The sequence below is a fragment of the Dinoponera quadriceps genome, unplaced genomic scaffold, assembly GCF_001313825.1.
Source record: "Dinoponera quadriceps isolate SergipeBrazil2010 unplaced genomic scaffold, ASM131382v1 scaffold3579, whole genome shotgun sequence".
Lineage (NCBI taxonomy): Eukaryota > Metazoa > Arthropoda > Insecta > Hymenoptera > Formicidae > Dinoponera > Dinoponera quadriceps.
The window spans coordinates 422,860-444,172 of record NW_014557637.1 but is presented as its reverse complement, the minus strand read 5'-3'; the positions used below and the strand labels follow the sequence as shown (position 1 = coordinate 444,172).

Genomic DNA, 21,313 nt, shown 5'->3' with positions numbered 1-21,313 from the left:
TAAAAATAGAAATTAAAAATAATACGCTCACAGAGCACGTATAAAAATATTAACTTCAGTTACAAATATCTTAGCTCTCGAATGGTCAATGTCTTTCTAATTGCAATAAGATATTTTTCAGTATATACAAGTGTAAGTTTCATAGAATTCTTATCAAACTTATTTCGCCTTACAACCTCCTTTCTTCGCGGTAACTTTTCCTATGGAAACGAGCAAAGATTGCCGTGATAAAAATATGTCGTACATCTCGGTCGAAATAATGACATCTTGTACGGTCACTGTCATCGTTGCTCCTTGACGTTTTCCTTCTTTCTTTTTATCGCCCGGAAGTTTATAAGGGGAAACGGAACAACCTCGGATCGTTGACTCGTAGAGAGATAGAAAGAGAGAGAAAGGAAATCAAGAGGGTCGATGCTACCGTTTTCTGGGACGCGGTGATATTCGATCGCACGGCTTGCTACTTTTTGCCATCTAACCGACAATTGTCGGCTGGTGCTCGGACGCGAATAGTAGCGAGAGAGGCTTGACAGAATAAGAAGTCGCAAACACGGTTGGGGCATCACCATCGAGCGCCGTTATTGCACTCCACCGTGCTTTCGGCGGCGAAGTTCGGCTGACAAATCACGAGGTCCTGATAAAGAGGCCACTTTGGCCCCTGCACTGACCGTTCCGATTCGCCGGCCAAAGAACCGCTCGACGGCTGAGAGATTTGCGGGCATTCATGACGGGCGCACACCGGGGCTTGAACGCGGAGACGCGAGGACCCGTACAAATGGACCGGGTTGCCTTTTTTTCCCCATAAATCTTTCTCTATTCTACCATGGTGACCGTGGCGCGCTACTATCCTCGGCCGCGAAGGATCGAAGGGTAACAGGAGCACGCGTTCATCATGTCCATCTATTGTAGAACGACCTATCCTCTTCCTCCTCCTCGGTCTGCCGGAGAAACGAGAGTCCGTTCCATTTAAGAATGTGCTTACGGAAACAAGCCTGGGTAATAAAAACAACAACGGGAATACTGTAATGAGCAGCCCTGCGAAGAATGTTCTTGGGTCTATCCCTCGGCTGCCACTCCGTCGTGAACTTCTTTTCTTCCCGTCTTTTACGGGCGCTCGCGTGGGAGTTCTCATTAAAAATTTATATATTTTGACAAGACGCTGCTCTCTAAGTTCCTTTGAGTGAAATCTCACTCGAAAAATAAAGTTACCACCGAGTTGCACAAATTCTAGTGATTTTTCAATTGTATACAGTGAATTTTTCACATTCTCTGAATCGTCGAGTGAATATTTTCACTCGAAGTTGAAGAGCGAATCTGATGTATCCCGCCGTCACAGGAAGATATTCGCTCCAATCGATTGAAATATTCGCTCATATGGAGTCAAAATCCACGCAAAGCTTAAAAGAAACATACATTCTTGCTATTTCGAGTGGCAGTATTTTCACTATCGCTTCTGGTGAAAATATTGCCACTTTTCACTTATTTTGAATGAGATTTTACTCGAAGAAATTTAGAAAGCACATGTGCGCATTACTGCATGTCTTTCATCTGGAAATTAAAAAAAAAATCATCTCGCTGCTTAGCGCAGTGACTTTTCTCATTATTCGTCTCTCTTTAGTTTCTCTTTTACACAGAAAAAAGTTTCTTCGGATTTAGTGTACATGCTTGTTTAATTTGGGTTTGTTTAATACAAACAATTTAATATCAAATATCATTTGTTTTGAATGAAAATGTTGTTATTTTACCAAAGTAAATTATGTTGTTTGATAGAAACAATATTATTACAGGAAATAATATTCGGTTTTTCATAAAAATAATTTGTTTTAAATATTGTTTCACTGAATGATAATATTGTTTTTATATATTAAATATTGTTTCACTGAAACAAAGAAGTTCTTTAACATTTTCCTAACATAGTATACTTCTTTCAAATCATAGCATACTTTTTTCATCTTATTGCTTGTAGCAACTATTATAAATGTTTGGATGAAAATACAAAATAAATAAGATGTAAAGATATTTATTGTTTGAAAAACCGAACATTCCTACTTTTTTAATCGAATTCATTTATCTGCTCCATTCCAAGAGACAAATTTGTCTCAATTGCAGAAATTTTATTAAATCCATAGAAATCTTTTCTCTGTGTAAATATTCCCGTCCAGGCGAGTCGAGGCGCTTCGGCGGGCGTCAAAATGTTAATCGCGAGCGTTGGTCAGTCTCGCTGATGTATCCGCGCGATAATAAGAGACGTTCTCTCGAAGAAACCATGAGGAACATAATTCGTCGTCCGTGTGGACTTAATTGAAATTCATTCTGTCGCCCGAGCTTCTCGCTCGCGCGGCATATACGTATCAACGAGCATTACGAGCTGCCTCACTCGTCGCGAAGCGACATTATGTCTCGCGAGCAGGAATTAAATTTCGCGCAGTCACTTACGGTGGACGACGCTCACCGTGAGGTTAGGTCACCGGCCGAAATTCGTCTTTGTTATTTCCGCGTCGGCGGAAATTAAGTCAGAACTGTCGGCCGAAGAGGAGAATGTGCTAGAGGAGTCGCATTAGCGGGTGGATAAAATGCGCATGTCGCGGTAGGCACGCGCGTTAAATAGACGATCGAGAGTAGCACTAAATATATTACGAGTATTTCTGTGTACGCTCGGTAGTGGTCACTCGGTTGCTCACTATCATTTTAATACATAGCTAGTGTCTCGCTGGCTTCCGAGAGGATCAGTGGCATTCGGAACGCACAGTCAGATGATTAAATATATGAGTGAGGAACACTTAAGGGGTCTTATTCTGGATGTATAACGAACTCTGAGTGTGTTCTTTTAATTCCAAGTTTCGTTTTTCTTATAATTATATGAATATAATTACCCAACGCAACAGTTGATAACTGTTGTTTGTAACTAAAGTATAAGCCGAAGAAATTCGTAGGACGCATGTATGCGCGCTCAAAGTCAACGCCGATAGCAATTTTGCGTCCACAGCACTCAAGAGATTTAAAGGTCGTAACACTTTTCCTCGATGAGTTTCGCAATGCATCCCGCGTCCAATAGGAGGAAATCTGTTTTTTTAGTCATTCTCAGGAGATACATTTTCCTTGAATACGGGTTACGCGTTACGAAACTCATCGACGAAGAGTGCCGCAACTTTTAATCATACGTGTATGAATCTATGTGTGTGAATTTCGTCACGACGCCGAATGAGATTGCGAACATTCGCTCACTCTTTGGCTGTTGCAGAACGAAACAGTCTTACGTACACAGAAAAAAAATATTTCTTTGGTTTTAATAAAATAAACAAATTTATCTTTTGGAACGGAGCAAACAAACAAATGTTTGATTCAACAAATGGGATTGTTTGATTTTTTAAATAATAAATATCTTTAATAACATATCTCTTTTGTACTTTCATCATTACGATGATTGTCATAAGTAATAAATTATTTGAAAGAAGTAACACTACGTTAAAAAAATGTTAAAGAACTTTTTTTGTTTCATGAGACAATATTTAATATGTTTCCTCTAATAATATTTTTCTACCAAAGCCACAGCATGGTTTACTTTAGTGAAATAACAGTATTTTCATTCGAACAAAATAATATTGATATTAAGTGTTGTTTATATTAAACAAACTACAGTCAAACAAGCACGTATACTAAATCTAAAGAAACATTTTTCTCTATGTATCGAACGCGGAAGACGCGCGAACTGGATCTCTCGACTAACCATCGTGGCGTCGCATTGACTGGACGTCAATTCGCGTCTTTTTGATAATTATCAGCAAACGGACGCGGTAATGCGGTTCTGATGGAGATGTTACTTCGTACGCTGCGCATCCCGGATGAGATAAACGGCAACGATTCTCCGGGAATTTCGAGTGGAGGGGCGTGCTAAACGTATGGAGGCACTCGAGCCACGCTCAAATTAGCGGGTACCCCGCGAACCATCTGGTCAGCCGGAAAGGAGATTAATTTAATTTGCATTTAATCAGCGCTCAATCTTCAGCATGAATATTCAAAGCCTCCTTTCCGCTCTGCCGCGACGTTTTGCCCGCTCCTGCGATCGACAAAACGCAGCCTCCGCGCGCTAATATTCATCGGCGTGTATACTTTGTTTGTCGTGTCTGTCTTTCTTGCCGTTCCTTCGTTCTCATTGTTCGCTCGTCTCCCCATTCGCCCGTGGCTGTTCGCGATCACCGACGCGATTATGAATTCGCGCTGCGTGACGGGCGGGCGCAATTCCGAGGGCTGGTCAAAGCTGCGTGATTGCGCCGTATTTTTTTCGGGGCAACACGCGAAATTCCTCTTTTACCACGGTGGCGCCGCTTCGCGCGGTTTTATGCAGTCTACGCAACGGCGCGGCTTGATAAAGTTATTGTTCCCTTTGCATTTTGCGCGCGCACGATCGTTGTAAAAACGCTCCGAAATAACGCGAGTGCATATTCGACGCCTCTGGCGAAATACAATCGGAGAAATTGACGTTGCATGTTACCGCGAATGTCCCGTACGGCGCGGAAGAACCTTCTTTAATCTCCGCGAGCGTAATAAGCCGCACCGGTACGAGCCGCAATTACTCGTGCACTCTAATACGAGAGATAGAGAAAGATAGATATAGAGGGAGGGGATCTATAAAGAGAGAGAAAAAGAAAGAAACAAGCGATTCGTGGCCATTCGTAGTTGGCTGCAACTTACTCCGTCGAGCGGTGGGGCTAAAAAAGGGGGAAAAAATAAACGGGCAACTTTGTCGTTCGCTTTTGTCCTAGGGCCGAGGCTGCGCCTTCGGGGCAGCTCATCCTCTTAGTGCTTCGTTAAATATTCACGAGAATCTCCGTTTAAGCGTGCGTTACCGTGAATCGCCGGCGCCGAGAGTCCTCGGCGAGCCGGTACCACCGTGGAGTTCATCCGGCGACGCTGTCGTCCCCGGAGAAACGCATTGCCGTCGACGTCGCGACCTTTGGGACAAAGGGCTCGTTAAGATTTCCTCGTTGGAAATCAGTGCACTTCCGGTTTCATTAATCTACCGTCACGAACGCGGTCGTCGGGTCGTCGCGATTAAACCTCGGATAAAGGTGGCAAGTGGCCGTGCCTGCCGCGTTGTTATCTGAAGCGCGTGCGGTTTCCGCGCGAAAGTTAATATGGGAGTTACATATTTTTCGACGGAGCGATGGATACCTATATATACGTCGGCGCACACGAGAGCTAAAATAAATTGACGCGGAAAGTTCCCTCCGCAAGTTTCGTCCATTATGCCGCAAGAGGTGAATTTCGCATCGCAGACTCGAGAGCGCGAGGAGGAATAAAGTTAATCGGGCGTAATTGTTGCTCGTCGTATATTTATTATTATTTAATTTCACAAAATTTCCTTCTGGTCCGCCGCGTCCGGAGTCGTCGCGTCGTCGTCGTCGTCGTCGGCCTCCACGGTATCTCCGTCGACTTCCTGGGAATCAATATCCTCCCGATATCCTTGCTCCTTCTGCACCGGGCCATCGGTATTTCGGTCGATCCAATCACCGGTGCGAATTCCACTGCGGAAATCGGCGAGGCCGACCGAGCTGAGCGCCGTATTAAGTTTTGACAGGACGTTATCGTAAGCCGAAGGCACCACCTCGTCGGTTATCGATACGTCGCTGTACTGCAACTCCGGCAAATTAGGCTGGTACTGCTCGATCGAGGCGCCGTAATCGGCGTAATCGACGTAATCCCCGTTTCGCTTCACCAAGATGTTCCACGGCCCGTAGAAGCCGCGCACCCCGACATTTTGCCAGATACTCCTGAATGGTACTGTGTCAACATTACAAATGTTCTCGTTACTCGAGGGGCTGAAGCGATCATCTCTCCTCGTAATTTACGAAAACTCGGGAGATTGCCTCGGAAATAACGCCGCGGATGATTTTCGACCGAATGTCAGTCCTCGAGGATTTATTGCGGGATGTTATATCTGCGTGTCTCATATTTCTCTCTCTCTCTTTCTCTCGCGTTTGGAAGTATATTGTACAACTTGACACGCTTATATCTCATTTTATGATTGAACTTTTATACATGTTAACCGAGACATTTTCTTTTGGACACACGTGTCCCATTGAATTTCAGAGTTCCTGTAACTCAGCGACAAAGTTCCCGAGTCTGTAACATATATTACTTTTTTCTAACATATCGTCCCCCCCCCCCCTTCCCCGTACATCTGGGCGAAAGTTTGCGACTCACTTAATTCAAAATCCCTCGTAGGCGCCGGCGACACCTCGATCGTTGCGACGAGAGCGAGAAGGAGCCGGACGGAGCTTTGCGGTTTCATTGATAATTGATGCTCTGTTACCTCTCGGTTTATAGCTCGCACTGGCTGTTAGAATTCCACCCTATCGCTTATATGCGGTGTTGCTATGGTTAACACGTGAGCAAATATTTGACCGCGAGTTTAGCGGCAAGTGGTGCGTCCTTGCGGCAGTTGTAATCTTCCGCAAGAAACGTTCGACTAATTATTGTTTACCCGCTTACCGGGATCCTCTTAAGCCTCTTAAGCCAACTCAGATGGTGTGAATCTTTGAGGCCACCACGGCCTTTTCGGAGCTCGCGAACTTTGTTAGTGGGCAGTGTCAAAATGTTGACTACATTCGATCGCGTATTGTCGAATAACGAAACGCGCAGATGAATCGAAGAAATATACCGCCGCTGGTACAGGTAAAAAATGAAGAGGCAATGTATACGATTGTTTATATATTACAAATAATAAAAAAATAGTAAATTAAGTACATGATGGGAAAACACAGTAAGTAGTACATGATAAAAAGCGGCAAGTAATAAATGACAAATGGTAAATCTCTTCGACGTGACTGTCTGTCAGCTCGGGTTGGCAAAGTTTTTCGGGCATTTCCAGATCTCGCCGACGTCTTGAACAGCTCTTCTTCAGCAGGTTTCTTTAGCGGCCCCAACCGGCGCTGTTGAAAGAAATAATTTTTTCTTATATTAATTTCCTCGTGCAATTTTAGTTCCACTGATTATTTTCTGCCGGCTTTATATTCGCATACGCTCAGAGAAGTATGTTTGACCGAGAAATGATCTGGACTTTTTTCAAAGTTACAAATTTCGTGTTACTACCGGGACCTTCTCCAGAAATGTTATTTTTTTCATAGAGCGCGTTTTTAATTAAAATCTGCATAATTTCAATTTTTTATTTTACCCGACATTAACATAGGACACTCTAGACGATCTTCGCTTCGTGTCTAGAGCTTGACCTCCATTAACGATCTCGTCATTGTCGTCGTAGAAGGGTCTCCTATACCAGAACAATGGAAATCCGTAGTATACAGCGTCTCTGTCAGACAATCCCTCTTGACTGCCTGTAAGATGAAAATTATGACATTAATTACGCGACATTCTTACTCGTATTGTTCACAAAATATATGCCGGAAAGAAGGAAAATTATCATGATTTAATTTCATTCTTAAATTTGCGCTGACTTCTTGAACTTTTCGCCATCATTTCCATTCAAAAGTTTTCTCGAAAGTTTATATCTCATCGACTGTCAGTTTTCCTTATCTTCGTCCGGGCTACGAGTTTTTTTCGTAACAGCCACGTTAATTCTCAGGCACGAAATTTATCTTTCCTAAACAAAGCGCAATGTGTCGTGGTCCTCGATTCGCGAATTCCACTCGCTGCCGCACTCGGGATCGCATTCGAAAATCGACGATCGTTCGGAATCGCCGGGCGGATGTAATTGCTAATCTGGTGACGAAGACTTGACGCTCACTCACCGTCGTCAAATTGAGGAAACGGCCGGGCGTTAACCAAGTTAAGCACTGCGAAAACAATTGCGAGGTACATCACGAATCTCATTGTGCCGGCGGCTCCACCGGACATAAATCGTACTTAATGCGCGTTGAAGTTCGTCTGAATTGCGACGCGACGTTTTGTCGCTCTTATATACAACCACGCACCGCCGTCGTCCTACGCGTCGCCACGGCTCTTTCGATCGGGTAACAAGCGAGACGTTAATTCGAAGACGCGACTCGAATGACTAATTTCGCTAACGCACCTGGCAAATGGGAGCGCTCCGCGAGTGGCGCATTCGTTATTGCTCCTTACGCATAAAAATAAACGTAACAGCACACCGGCAGCGGGAATTTCGCGCCACCACTAAGTCAGTCGTCTCCGTTGGTAAGCCGTATTCCCGACCACTCTCCATCTCGATAATTTTTCCTCGCCCGCTCCGTCCCAGCGAAGTGTACCGAGCGCATTAAGAGAGCCAGCGGAGTTCGTCATAATATTTTCGGCCGATGTTTTCGTTTATTATGAGAAGGGATGACACACGCGCGTGTCGTACACACGGAAGCGTCAGCTTCCATTTGGGCATCGAGATGCGCAATTGTGTGTTATGTGAATTACGAGTACTTTTTTTTTTATCGATGCTTACGTAATTTCCCGCGGGATCCGACGCCGCGAATTGCTCGACCGCCGCCGCCGTCGGCGCCTCCTCGTTGTTGTGTATTCGCGGCGACCGGACGCGCGCCAACAAGCTCTCCCTATCGATCGACCTCGTCCTCCGTCGCCGTCCGTGGTTTTAAAGTACTCCACTGGGAGTGCAAAGCGCAGCGGCTCTAAGACTCTCGTACAACAATCGCGATCGGATTTGCGACTTAACGAGAAAGGATACAGACAGAGAAAGAGAGAGAGGAACGCCCGGCCGCAGGACGGAACAAACGTTTCTCCGAGTTTCCTATCGGCCGGGCGAGGACGGTAGAGAACGGCTCTAATCTCCTGGCTCTTTGTGCGTCTAGTCTACGCGTCGAACTTTACGTGCGCGCCAGCGTTTTGTGTCCGTGGACGAGCCATTATTACGAGTCGTCTAACTTACGCTCGTTACCGAGCTATAAAGCAGCCTCTCTCTCTCTCTCTCTCTCTCTCTATCTATTCCTCTATCCCTGCTGCGGTCTGACGTTTATTCCGCGAGGGCGAAGCGGAGGATAAATGCGCCACCCCGACGGTACGATGGACGTCTCTCGGGGGAAGCGATAAAAGATCGCCCATCGTTGCGTTGAAAAGTGGAAAGCGTCGTCGTCGTCGTTAGCCTTCGGTTTAATCCTTCCGGTGCGAGCGACAATGTCGGTCTACGGTTACCAGGCGGTAATTATAGCTCCCCCGCGTCGGCTGCGAGCGAAGGTTGAGAAAAAAGGGTCCTCGCTGCCTGCGATCGATACCGGGGCGCTGCTAACGTTTCTTATCGTTATCTTGATTCTTGAGTGACGCGTTTTTGCCAGGAGAAGGACGCGACGTCGCGTACTCCATGCGAAGATTTACGAGGTGATCCTCTTAAACGGGAAGGAGGTATTTTGTTTTGGTTAATTCCGTATAGCGACCACGACGCGGAGGTGCACCGACGCGCGTTCGAGAGAGATTATCCCGCGCGTAACGTTATCATTAATTTGATGCACGAACGAAAAAGTAATTATTCTAATGCGCCACTTTATCACTGTTTGGAAAGGAGTTCTGTTTTCGGTTGTCTCGCTGATACGGTCGTAAATTTCGCGAGCGACTACACGCCAGCTTCCACGTTTTCCGTGCCGGCTCCGTGTGGTCATTGCGCTATCGCGCGCCGCGACCACCAACGTCTTGTCGCCATAAACTTTTATCGTCCCTCCTCGATCTCCGCGGGAGATGAGTGCCCGAGTGACGTGTCGTGTCGTCGCGTAGACTTTTCCGGTCTCGGGGTGTGCCCCTCGAAAAATTGAAATCCACATATCGGTAACGAGAAGGCGAGAACGATAAGACGTCGTTACGACATCGGTAATCCCGTTATCGACTATCTTGACTGCGGTATTACATCCTCTTAGTCCTCTAGGGCGAGTTCGAATAACGTGTCTTTCAAGAAGACGTTGCTAGGCCTCCGATGATGCATTGAGAGAAAAAAAGTAGTTGAATAAATGAAATTCGGTTTAAACGAACACAATTTTTTCAAGCACAACGTTTAGTCCACTGAACAAATTACATAATTCCTGTAATGAGTTATCAGTTGATTTTCAATGATTGCGATTTGGTCAGCGACTGTGTCAATGTAACATATTGTTGTGACAACGCGTAATTTGTTCAGCGGATGCCACACTTTTTTGAACGAGGGTGACCGCCGATTTTGTAGATCTAATAACTTCTTTTTTCGAAATGTCCGAGACACGTCGCGTTGATCTATTTCAACGGCAGCTTGAAAATTCTTCTCAAGGCCATTTTCTTCGCCACTGAACTTGGATAACCGAAGCCTCTCGACGTCTCGGCCACTTCGAAAATCTTTTCCAGCTCGTGGATAGAGAGAGGGATGGATGTCTTTTCTCAGTGTTCGCGTGAAAAAAAAAAGGGATATAAGATAAACGGTGTTATGAGGTTCTCTCTTCTCTCTCGATAGCGACTAAGGCGCTTGACGCTTCGTCGATCGATTATCGTTATTAGGTTATCGCTAACTAGCGGCTTTGAAGTAAAACCCGTTCGTGCGTCTTTCGCCTTTCACAAAGAATGTCAAGGAACACTTCCACGGCTTTTTTCCAATCGCCGCGCCGCAAACAACGGCATGACGTTAAATGGCGATATCGGCGGCTCCGTTGCATTGATAAACGTTTGTTCGGGCAAAGCAAGCGGCTTCGGATAATGCATCGTCACGTACTGTGAATGGACAAACGTCCATTGAATAGTTAAGATCTTCCTGTGCATTTCCGGTTGGGGAATACATTGCGTTTCGTTGTTTTCGCAGCCTTTGTTGTTTTATCGAGACTAGTCGCTCATTTTTCTCTTTCTCCGTCTCGCACGCTGATCGTTGTCATCGCGTAACGGTATTTCCCAAACCAGAACTGGAATATATCGATCGCGTGTTATCGCGTTTTATCAGTCGAAATCTCTTCGTGATTGTTTCATCTCACGTGGATGGGTGTTCACAGAAAAATATGCTCTTGTATCAATAGAATCCCGAGTTGAAATTTTAATCCTACATTAAGTCTACTTAGTTCTACGCATTAAGTCTTTCATTATGCTTCTTTGATGTTACAAGTGGGAAATTATTGCCGTTTTCTCCATCTGGAGATGTGAAACTAAGTAAATTTACCATAGAATTAAAATTTCGATTCAGGATCGGTCATCAGCGTAATCGGAACAATTCTATTGATATCACAGCACTTTTTTCCATGTAGCTTTACAGGAACGAAGATACTTTCCAACGTATAATGTCTCAGGCAATCTTTCAATCTTTCTTAACTCTTTGCACCCGAGGGCTCCGGAGCGGAGCCATTTAAAATTTGTCTTCAAACTCGAGGGCTCCGCTATGGAGACAATGCAAATAGCAAGAGCGGAATATCCTATACACAATAGTTTTTACGATTTGTCTTTGTCCTTATGTTATGAACTGTAAGTTATTTGCATTGTCTCCATAGCGGAGCCCTCGAGTTTGAAGACAAATTTTAAGTGGCTCCGCTCCGGAGCTCTCGAGTGCAAAGGGTTAAATAGTGATTTGTTATTGAACTTACGAAAATCCTATCGTAGAGATATCGAGCAGACTGCACAATCTCCAATTTGTTTGTACACCAACGCCTGGATGATAAATTTCAGATATCTAAAGATACTTTTATTTGACGATAAGTTATCCCTGTTTGCCTTCGCGGAAGCACGGATCATTGATTCCGCAGGGTGATCCTCACGGCTCTTCGACGTGATATCGCTGTTGTCCGATAATTCCAGTGTCGGCGAGCGAGAGTCACGCTCACGGGCTTCTCTCTTTCTCTCACTCACTCGCTTACTCACTCTCTCGTAAGGGTCCACGACCTCCTTCCGTTTTCGAGACTTGGCATAGTCCGGTCACGTAACGCGTTTCCCGGTTCCCTTTTGCCGAAGGAGCACTCGGGGGATGCGATCGAGTTGCCGAGTGGCTCAGCCGGTAATACTCTACCCCGTGACCTCGTCGTATTGACGAAGGGGATTCGCGAGGCGAGGGTGATGGTGGCGGTCCCTCGTCACGTAACGGGGAATAGTGAGACCGCTAAAAGAATCAGAGTGTGTACCTTCCGACATTGATTTCAATCGAACCTGCTCCCCTACTGTCGCGGAACTGTCGAGCCGATAGTCAGACGAGAGAGATATTGTATAATCACGATATTGGTAGCAGAGTTTTATCAACGCGCGCGCGCGAATCGCTTAGTCGGAAGACCGTCGACACTCCGGGGCCGCCTTGGGCGAGCATCGATCTTGGGGATAAATATATCTACCCCTCTGTCGCTTCCCAACCGGCGAGATGATAATGATGATGTTGTACCCGTGTCGACTGGACTGTCCCATGACCTTCCCACTTGGTCTTCTCTCGGCGGATACACAGCAGCGTGGACCGCGCCGTTTGCGTCATGTAACCGCGGCCAATGTAGACGATCGCGAACTATTCTTAGGGCAATCTCGCGGTAATCGGACGACATTCATTCGGGGGGCAACGAGGCACGACGTGTTCGCCGCCGCCGGCGTACAATCCGATCATCCGCCGGTCGGCTGGTCACAGAGAGCGGCTTTCCCGCTCGTGAAGGGGATAGTTCACCGCGTTAAAGTGTCGGCGAGTGTGTTGTCGGGCGCGCCTTGGTGTTGGTGCGGCCTGAAACGACGGAAGCCTAGCTAGGCGTGGTGCCGTCGACGGCACGTTTCAGTCCGACGTAAACACGAAGCCCAGGTCGGAACTCCAGTGCACCCGGTACCGTGGACGGGAACGGCCGCGCGCGAATTTCACGATCCTCTCTCGTCGTAGTCGTCGTCGCACGACCACGCAGTGGTCGAGCTCTTCGCCGTGATGATCGCGCGAGAAACGCCCCCGCGCTCGTAATCTAATCCGATAAATCGTGGTCGCAGTTCGACGCGGCGACGCCTCGCCGTGAATCCCGAGCGGCAGCTCGGCGGATCGGTCTGCCGCGGATCGCTGTTTCTCGACGCGATTTCTCGGAGTTAAATGGATCGTTGGAATTTTTTCGAGTTAATGTGCTTTCAGCGGCGGTCTGTAGACTTCGGAAGTTGACCGATCGATGGAACGGAGCTCCACGGAGCTGGTAACATTGACCTTGTAAATACACGGCGCGGTGCGATCCTCGACTAATGGATCTCCGAATTTCGCGAACGAGGCGAATTTGTTCCGCAAATAAGCGAACTCTTACGATTCTACGATTAGACGGACGTTTCGAGTAACCAGCGGACTTCTCGAAGTTACCGGCCGTTTCCCCGGGAGAAACTTGATCGTCGGTGCGGCGTTAGTTACTTTCGCAATCCATCGCTCGCCGTTTCGATTAACAACGGAGCCATAACGAGTGTTTAATTATCTGTTTAATTATCAACCACGTCAAAGTGCGCGGGGAATGTAGTTTGTCCATCGGCGATACCGCTCGCTCAATATCAGTTGCCGCTCCGTCTCGCGAAGTAATATACCGAAGCCAGCAGTTAGCGAGGAACGATTCGCTTTCTTAGCCGCTTCGGTTTCCCGATAGCTACATCGGGATTCTCCTTCGGGAAGTTATAAAAGTGCAGTGCGGACGAGATACTGGAAAAATGAGTAAATCGAGTGCGCCGTGATGAGAGCGGCCGCGTCGATTGACACTCCTTCTACGTGACTTAAGGAGAACGTCGCGTGACTTGAGTGTATTAAAGAGAAGAAAAGAGTGGAAACTGCAACGATGCAAAAATTCGGCACGCTCGTTAGTCGATTTACGAATCCGATACGGGTGAAGTTTCGGTTTTGAGTGCGCGTTGAACTCGGCGCGACCATTTGTGAACGCGAAAGAGCGACGTGCTGATTAGATAAGACTACCATAACCATCGAATACAATTATTTATCTCACGCGATAAACGCGAGAAAAATATTGGCGATAACGATCAGTGGGTCGTCAAGGCGCGTTTATTTCTTTTTTATAGCAAAGATGGTACCGTGCGTGTCTCATTAAAATTGTATTTAGTTTGTAAATATATTAAAGTATTTAGACGCTGATAAGATACATCGACGTGACGTCTTGTATGTCAAGGTTCGACGGGAAGACAACGGTGCGTCGAAAAAAACTCGATTGCCGAACATATGACTTTGACTTCTATGAACAGAAAAATTGAACAGAGCGAAATCCGTAACTGGATTTTCGACGACGTTTTCGAGAGATTTGTACAAATATTCTTTAACTTCGAAGATACATACAGGGAGAACGGAGCTTAACGTTGAAGGTGCAATTGGGGAATAAAGTCGGCCGCATATGCACACGTGTATTGCGGGAATTGAATTCGCGGTGGACGACGTCGCGCGCGAATTTGTCAAATCGCCGAGCTTTAAAGTACCATTACGCCGACACGTAATTTCGGTGCAGCCGGGCTTACGGGCTGATGAAAACGATCGCGGACGGGCCGTAATTAAAGAAACATCCTGCCAGCGAGTCGCTGGTATAAATACCCCTGCGGTCGCGCCCAGTGTCCGGTCTGCGGAGGGTGTGTCTTTCATGTGCAGGCTAGTCGGTAACCACGACTCTGAGGGAACGCATTCCGTGTTGTCCCTGGAGGATGTTGTTAACTTCGGGCCGCGTTTTGCCGGCGAAGTAGGGGCAGTCGCGCGCGACACATGTGAACGCGACACGTCTCTTGGCGAGATAAATCTTCCAGATAACAAGCTTACGTGAATACACGGAGGATAATTAGATATCGCAGAATGACATTGAAATTAATCAGTCGGTCGATGATACGCGCCGATGAAGAGTTGTTTACATTATAAATGGTATTTGAGTGCACACAGTCATATTATTAACAGTAATTATTATTAACAAGTGTTAACATTAGTTAATAATTAATACTAATTATTATCCGTAACAGTCATATTGTTAATATATTGTCAGTAATGTGCCTAATGTGCTCTTCGCGATTTCCATCTTTTGTCGCGGAATTTTAAGTCGATTTTCCTTACCTATGTCGCCGAACAGCTTATGAGTTTTAAGCGATCGAGAATGAGCAGCGCACGGAATAGGTAGATTAAACAAAGTTACGGTAAGCTTTGTTGCGAAAGCGCGATCTCGCCCTCTTAATGCGATGCACGGAACGACACGCGAAAGTTTGGTAATACCATCCCTCGCATAGACTTGCAAGCCACGACAGCCGATCGCACGGGCCGTGTTGATAACTTCGCGTCGAAAGTCTCGTGGTGACACTCGTGGGAATCTATGAGAAATCTGTGTTGTGTTTGTGGAATTGTCTGTGAGATGGCACAAAACGGTGAGTAACAGCGCGACGCGTTATCCATTCGGTCGCAGTTGCTCGCGTGGATCTTCTCTCGATTCTTCCGCACTTGGCACGATGAGCCTCTGGCGATTTGGACCTTTCAAGGATGGTACGTTCATTACTGGCATGTAACTCCGTTCTTTTTACTCTCTTTCTCCCTCCCTATATACACAGTGTCTGGACCCAGGTGTCGGAACGTTCATGTCCAGGTAGAACTCGTTAAATTGAGTAGAAAAATTACCTGCGTACGAACGTCCAGACATCTTATATATCTTTGGTTATTCTACACGGAAAGAAAATTAGCATAAAAATTCAAGATTTATATTCTCATATATAAGCGAGAGCATCGTGAGAACATGAGTCTCGAGTTGATATCAATTTTTTTTCTGTGTAAGTGCCAATGTTTTTTCTAAATTTCGTTTCACAGCGTGCTGTCTCACTCGCACGGCAATTTGTACGATGAAGCATTCGCGCGGTGATATCTCTGTGGAAAATCAACGATCTCCATTGCTAAAAAAAATAAGCAGAGTGTCGAGTCGAAAATATACTTCTCGTGGTATATTACCCGAGAATAGAGAGCGCGGAATTTATTGCGCTTATCTAAACATGCGTTCAGCGTCGCGCGTACGCTCTCCGATGAGCGGGAAAAATCGATCCTCGGCGTTATACGTGCGAGCGTAGGGATGAACGCTTTTCTGTCGACAACGGACGACAAAGCTTGCGTGTGCGATGGAATTTATTATCGCTGCTGCATACGCGTGCGCGATTACGAAGGTAGCGTCTGTTGCTCTTCGTCGAGCCTTCGAGAAAATCTTCTCACCGCCAAGCCGCTATAGTAGAAGGAAAAGGATGAAGAGAGATCGCAACTTTCGTGGGACGACGAGATATTTGCATTTGCATAATAAAGTTAAAGAACTTAGACGATTGTGCCGGCACATCCGACGGTTGCTATAAATGGCGGCTAAATCTCGGAGCTTTATCTGTATGTCGGCGCACGATACAGAAAGAAAATTATCTCTCACTCGGAAAACTCCGTCGGTGAGCCGTGTTCTCTTTTCTCAGTCTCAACAATGAGGATTTTTATCGTGATTTATCGTCGGTTTACGGCGGTTCGTAGAACCGAATGACGAGAGTTCTTGGCGAAAAGGTGTGTTTAGTACATTTACAATAAATCGACTGTCGTGAATTGCTCTTTCAACACGATTAATTAAATTTAAACTTCTTTTGTTTCTCCAAATTAACTCGTCGACAGTATTTTCTGTCGTCGGAGAGCGAAATTAATGCCCGTGTCAGTTTTTAATATTATCTCGAGCGACTTTTTCTATAACATTCGCAGTTTTTCTTTGCGATGGAACATTTAACGTCGAAGTGCCGATATTAATTATATTGATTTTGTTTTATTCGCATATCCGACGAAAAAGTTAAACATATAATGTGTAACATATTACGTGGGAAGAAATTATGATTTGCAACTTTGAGTAATTAGCTGTATGCTTTGTCGAGATAAATCACGTATATTTCGGCACAGTTTCCGAAACATTTCCGAGCGGAGCGTTTCATCTAAATAAAGAGTCTCTCTTCCACGTGGACTTGGCAACGAATGACAATGGGCATTTAGGTCATCGATTGCTCTCGGAGGACGTGGTGTCCTTTTACGAGCTTCTCGAGATCTTGCGGATAAACCTCGTGTAATTTGTCAGCCTTTCGACGGTGCAATCAACACTGTTGTCGCAGTAATTGTTTCCTCTGCTGGATGGACACAGTCGAACGAGTAACCATATAACATACAACATAAAAGTATTATAAAGTATAATACAATCAAAGTCTTTTATAAAGTCTGTCGAAGCTATGAAATTTTCCACGCGGACTAATAAAGTTCTTCATTTCAACAATAGCCGGAGCGGCACACGGCGGGCGATTCGATGTAACGAATTTTTAACTCGACAAACTCGATTTAAACCTCCGAACGACCGAGTACGCTGTAATCAGGTTACACCGTAGCGATAAAAAGGCAACGATGTCACTTTAGCGATATTCGTACAGTTTACTCCAGTTCGAAACTGAAAATTCGCGCTGATCATTTGCGCGAAATATCCGCGAAACAGATTCCTCCCGTAGCATTGGTTCTTCATCAAAATTTTACTTTTAGTTTATAAAATATTAGAAATAAAAATTAAAAATACCACGCTAATCTCAAGATACGCGTATAAAAAGTGTCAACTTTAATTACAAATATCTCAGCTCTCGAATGGTCAATCCTTTTCTAATTGTACGAGCAATGAGGTGATATTTCGATATATATGCAATGCGAGAGAGTTTCATTGAATTCTTATCAAACTCATTTCATCTTACAGCCTTCTTTAAAGTTGAATAACTTTCGATCCAGGCTCTGAATTACTGTCAAACTTTTGGTGCCACTTTTAAATGCAATACGGATCAATTTGCAACTTTTTCATAATTTCCTCATTATTTAATTTATGCCCCATACATTCTTAAGTATCTGGATATCTCGAACATTCGTTTGTTCGTTCTTTCGCTCGCATCGATGCAACGTGTATACGCATTCGGCCCGATGATACACCGATGCCTGATTTAACGCGGGGTTTCGTGTCTCGTGACGGAAATCCACCGAAATAGACGTCGCGATAAATATTTCCAGCGGCGCGGTTCCCGGCCACACCGCGGGATTCTGTTGCTTCTCGACGAGGCGTTTTATTTCATCGGGACACTGCGCCGCCGTCGGTGCGGCGTGCTGATGTTGAAAGAAGCCACACTGGGGGAAGGATTGAGCCTTTTGCGTTCGAGAGCATCCCCGGAGATCCGCTGACGTCGCGACGTCTCATTGTTATGTAACCGCTGTCGCACCTCGCGGAAAAGCGCGCTCTCGTCGCCTCTCGGCACCTGACGATATTGAGCCCCCCTCCTCTCTCATCCTCTCTCTCTCTCTCTCTCTCTCTCTCTCTTGCTTTCTCTATCTCTTCACTAAGGTACGCGACCTCGCGATTTCGTCGCATCGAGCATCTTTCGTCGACCCGTTGCTCCTCTCCCGTCTCGCTATCGTGATCGTTTTCGCGAGAGTGAGACGTACCATGACGAAAAAACGCGCGCATACAAATCAGATGTACGAACGCTACGCGGAAGTCGAGCACTCACCGAGCGAAAACCTAGACGATGTTTGTCGCCTAAAGTGCCACTCTCGAGAGTTCTTCACGACTGCGGATACGACGCGCACATTGTTGCGGGCGGATCTTTGCCTTTTCAACTCTTCGCCCGGCAGACTGTCACGGTGATTCATGTCTCCCTGTTTGTATATGAGATTTGGCCGCGGTGGGAATTTAGAGAATACAGCGGCGTTTTTTCGAGATACCGCTTGTCGTTCTCGTCCGTATGCGCGGCCCTTCGCTGAACGTCGCGTGGGGTGACTGCGATTTTTATGAAACGGGAAATTGTGATATTCAGTAACCCCTGCGTTTTGTGAATAATGTTATGTCGGAATATTCGTGCCTTAAGCGATTGTTAAATATTAAATGGCACCCTCGAGTTACGTTTATTTATACACAGTGAAATACATTTTGTACTTGTGTTAAAATCGGCTCTTGTTGAAATTTGTGCGTTAAATTTTTAGCATACCCGAGTGTGTTAATTTAATATATTGTGTTTATTTTATTTCAACATTTTGTGTTATATTGATATTCAACATATGTAAGTGTTAAAATAACTTGTGTTTTAGTATCGATTAACGTATTAATTTTGTGTTAATTTTTGATATAATATTTATGTTAGTTTTCATTATTTAATTCACCTTGTGTTAAATCAACCGAAAAACTTGAATAAACCCTTTTGGGAGCTGTGAAAAATGTGTTAAATTTAACATACAATTTTTTACTGGGTAATCACGCGCGAGAAAATGCACGCGATTTTTGTGAAACAGGAAATAATGCCTCCCAGTGATTTTTACATTTTGTGAATAATATTCAAACACGCGGATCATATTCATACTTGGTTCAAATATTAAATATTAGAATATTAAATTAAATATTAAAATTGGTTGAAATATTAAATACTTTAATTACATTTATTTAATTACACGCGAAAGAATGCGGCTGTTGATATAGTGCTTAGAATTATCTCTTCGTATATCGATGCGTAAACGAGAGTCGTGTCTTGGCGAGAATTTGGCACTTTGCTTACCAAGCTATTCAGCATCGCCGGACCTTCGGTCACGGTTACGGCCATTGGGTGAAATTTATGTTGCAGAGAGGTCGGCTCCCATTTTTTGGAGGCTCTTTCGGACGATTTAACGAGCAACGTTAACCCCGCGCACATAAATTTCTCATAACCCCGATTCCGCGTAGATACCACCCATCGATCCCGTCGTCGTCATTTATCAGAATTTTCAGCGACCGGCGTTTTGTCCCGGCGTATGTCCCCGGTGCTGTAAAAGCCACGTCTCCGAGAGGACACGTCGCGCTCATATCGCCGCTCGCGTGATCCCATTTTCGGCCACGTGACCTGCGGCAGCGGGACATCGCACCATTGTCGCGCCCTTTTGCCGCGTTTTATCGGAGCGAACCGAGCTCTCCGTTATCGAACGATAGGTGTCCAGAGAAAAATAAGGCCGACGTCCGCCAGCCGGGCTACTTAGGTCCCTCACTGTTCTTCTCGCGTCTCACCTCCGTCATATTTCCACGTTGTTCACTGATCGCGAAAGTTTTGTCGGCGCGGCCGGATGGGAAGCGATCGCGGATGAAAGCCGCGAAGAGGGACGCGCGGTAAAGGCGGCGCAGCGCGGACGAGAGCGAAAAAACGCCACGGTTATTGAATAAGGCAAGAAATATTGCACGAACGCGACGTCGAAAAACTCAAAAAGCTACCACCACCTTCCTCGTCTTCGTCGTCGGCAACGACGGGTGTCGATTGGCTTTGTCTCGCTTCTTCTCATGAGGCAGGTCGCCGACGCGCCGCGTCGTTCATCGATTTTTCCAACTCCGAGCGCTCTCTCGACACAGCGGCGATAATATGTCGCAAACTCGCGCGGAGTGCGCGCGCGGAAATTGGTAAACAGACCTCGCGGAAATCGGCCGGCCGCTCTCGAGGAACCGACGATTGGGGAAAAAGTAATTTCGCGCGAGATCGCGGTAAGAGGGGGGGCTTCGATTCGAGAGAGCGTGACGCGACGAAAACGCGATGAGGATCGTCGTGGAACAAGACGACGACGGTGAAGGCGGTAATCGTTTCTCCGCGCTTATTCGGGACGGTAAATCGCCGAGTCTCGGAGCGACTTCCGCACATTGTGAAACCCATTTGGTCGACTCAAACAAAATGCTTGTTCGGATATACAATTTGTATTTACATATTCCATATTATTATATACACAGAATACAAAATATATTTTATTATGATTGATACATATTAAAATATATGTTTATATTTTTCGGTCTTTAGTCGATGGGGCAAGGCTTAAATCTCGAAAATATCGGAGATGTTTGATACATTTCTCAGCACGGCGATTAATAGGAGTGAAGTACTGGCAGTCCATACTTCTATAGTCAAAAGTTTGAGTCAATAAAATGAGTTTCTCAATGCATACGCGTCGACCGGGGTTTCTTCTCGCTTACCGAAAAAATATCGAGCGAGCTACGCGCGCAAATGAATGTTGATAACTCTGAACTTCTTACAATGTATTTGTGCTGCGGCTTGTTTTACATTGGGACGACTGTTAACGATAGGAGGAACAGTAATTTCGCGAACAAGATTTCACGATAACAACCCCTGTTACACCGTATTGTGACACTTATTACGACACTTGCTATTACCTCGGGAACCTCATTTATTTGGAGCGGAGCCGGAAGTGAATTCGTCATTCGCAGAGGGAGTGAGAGAGACGGACAGACAGAGGGAGGCGGTACTATTTCGATGTAAGAGCTGTAATATTGCACGCGAAACTATTTCAATAACACCCCCGCGTTTTCAACTGGAGACGCAGAACGCCGCGCCACCGCACTATCTTGCGTACTTCCGTAATCTTGTCTGCTTCTCGGCTGTAAAACAAAAAAGAGGAGGAAAGATTCCGCGATCT

The 21,313-nt window shown here is 45.6% G+C and overlaps 2 protein-coding genes across 2 annotated transcripts in view; one reads left to right on the top strand and one right to left on the bottom strand.

Annotated features, from left to right (window-relative positions):
• Positions 1-5,347: 5,347 nt before the first annotated feature.
• Positions 5,348-6,289, bottom strand: LOC106749306. Its single transcript, XM_014628629.1, has 2 exons — positions 6,202-6,289; positions 5,348-5,778 (listed from the first exon to the last, which is right to left on the bottom strand). Exons 1-2 carry the CDS (start codon positions 6,287-6,289, stop codon positions 5,348-5,350), a joined length of 519 nt encoding a protein of 172 aa, XP_014484115.1.
• A 6,421-nt stretch (positions 6,290-12,710) lies between these two features.
• LOC106749325 (phosphatase and actin regulator 3) overlaps positions 12,711-21,313 on the top strand; it is a 297,230-nt gene continuing 288,627 nt past the window's right edge. Inside the window, exons 1-2 of the mRNA XM_014628668.1 lie at positions 12,711-14,737; positions 14,940-15,343. Coding sequence (XP_014484154.1) covers positions 15,310-15,343 — 34 coding nt within the window. The 5' untranslated portion in view covers positions 12,711-14,737; positions 14,940-15,309. The remainder of the gene's footprint in view (positions 14,738-14,939; positions 15,344-21,313) is intronic.

What these genes read in the sequence shown, in the direction of transcription:
- LOC106749306 (XM_014628629.1), bottom strand. Translation starts at nt 6,289, where the DNA reads ATGAAACCGCAAAGCTCCGTCCGGCTCCTTCTCGCTCTCGTCGCAACG. An exon ending in TACGAGGGATTTTGAATTAA is followed by an intron (nt 5,779 to 6,201) that starts GTGAGTCGCAAA and finishes ATGTTGACACAG; the next exon opens with TACCATTCAGGAGTATCTGG.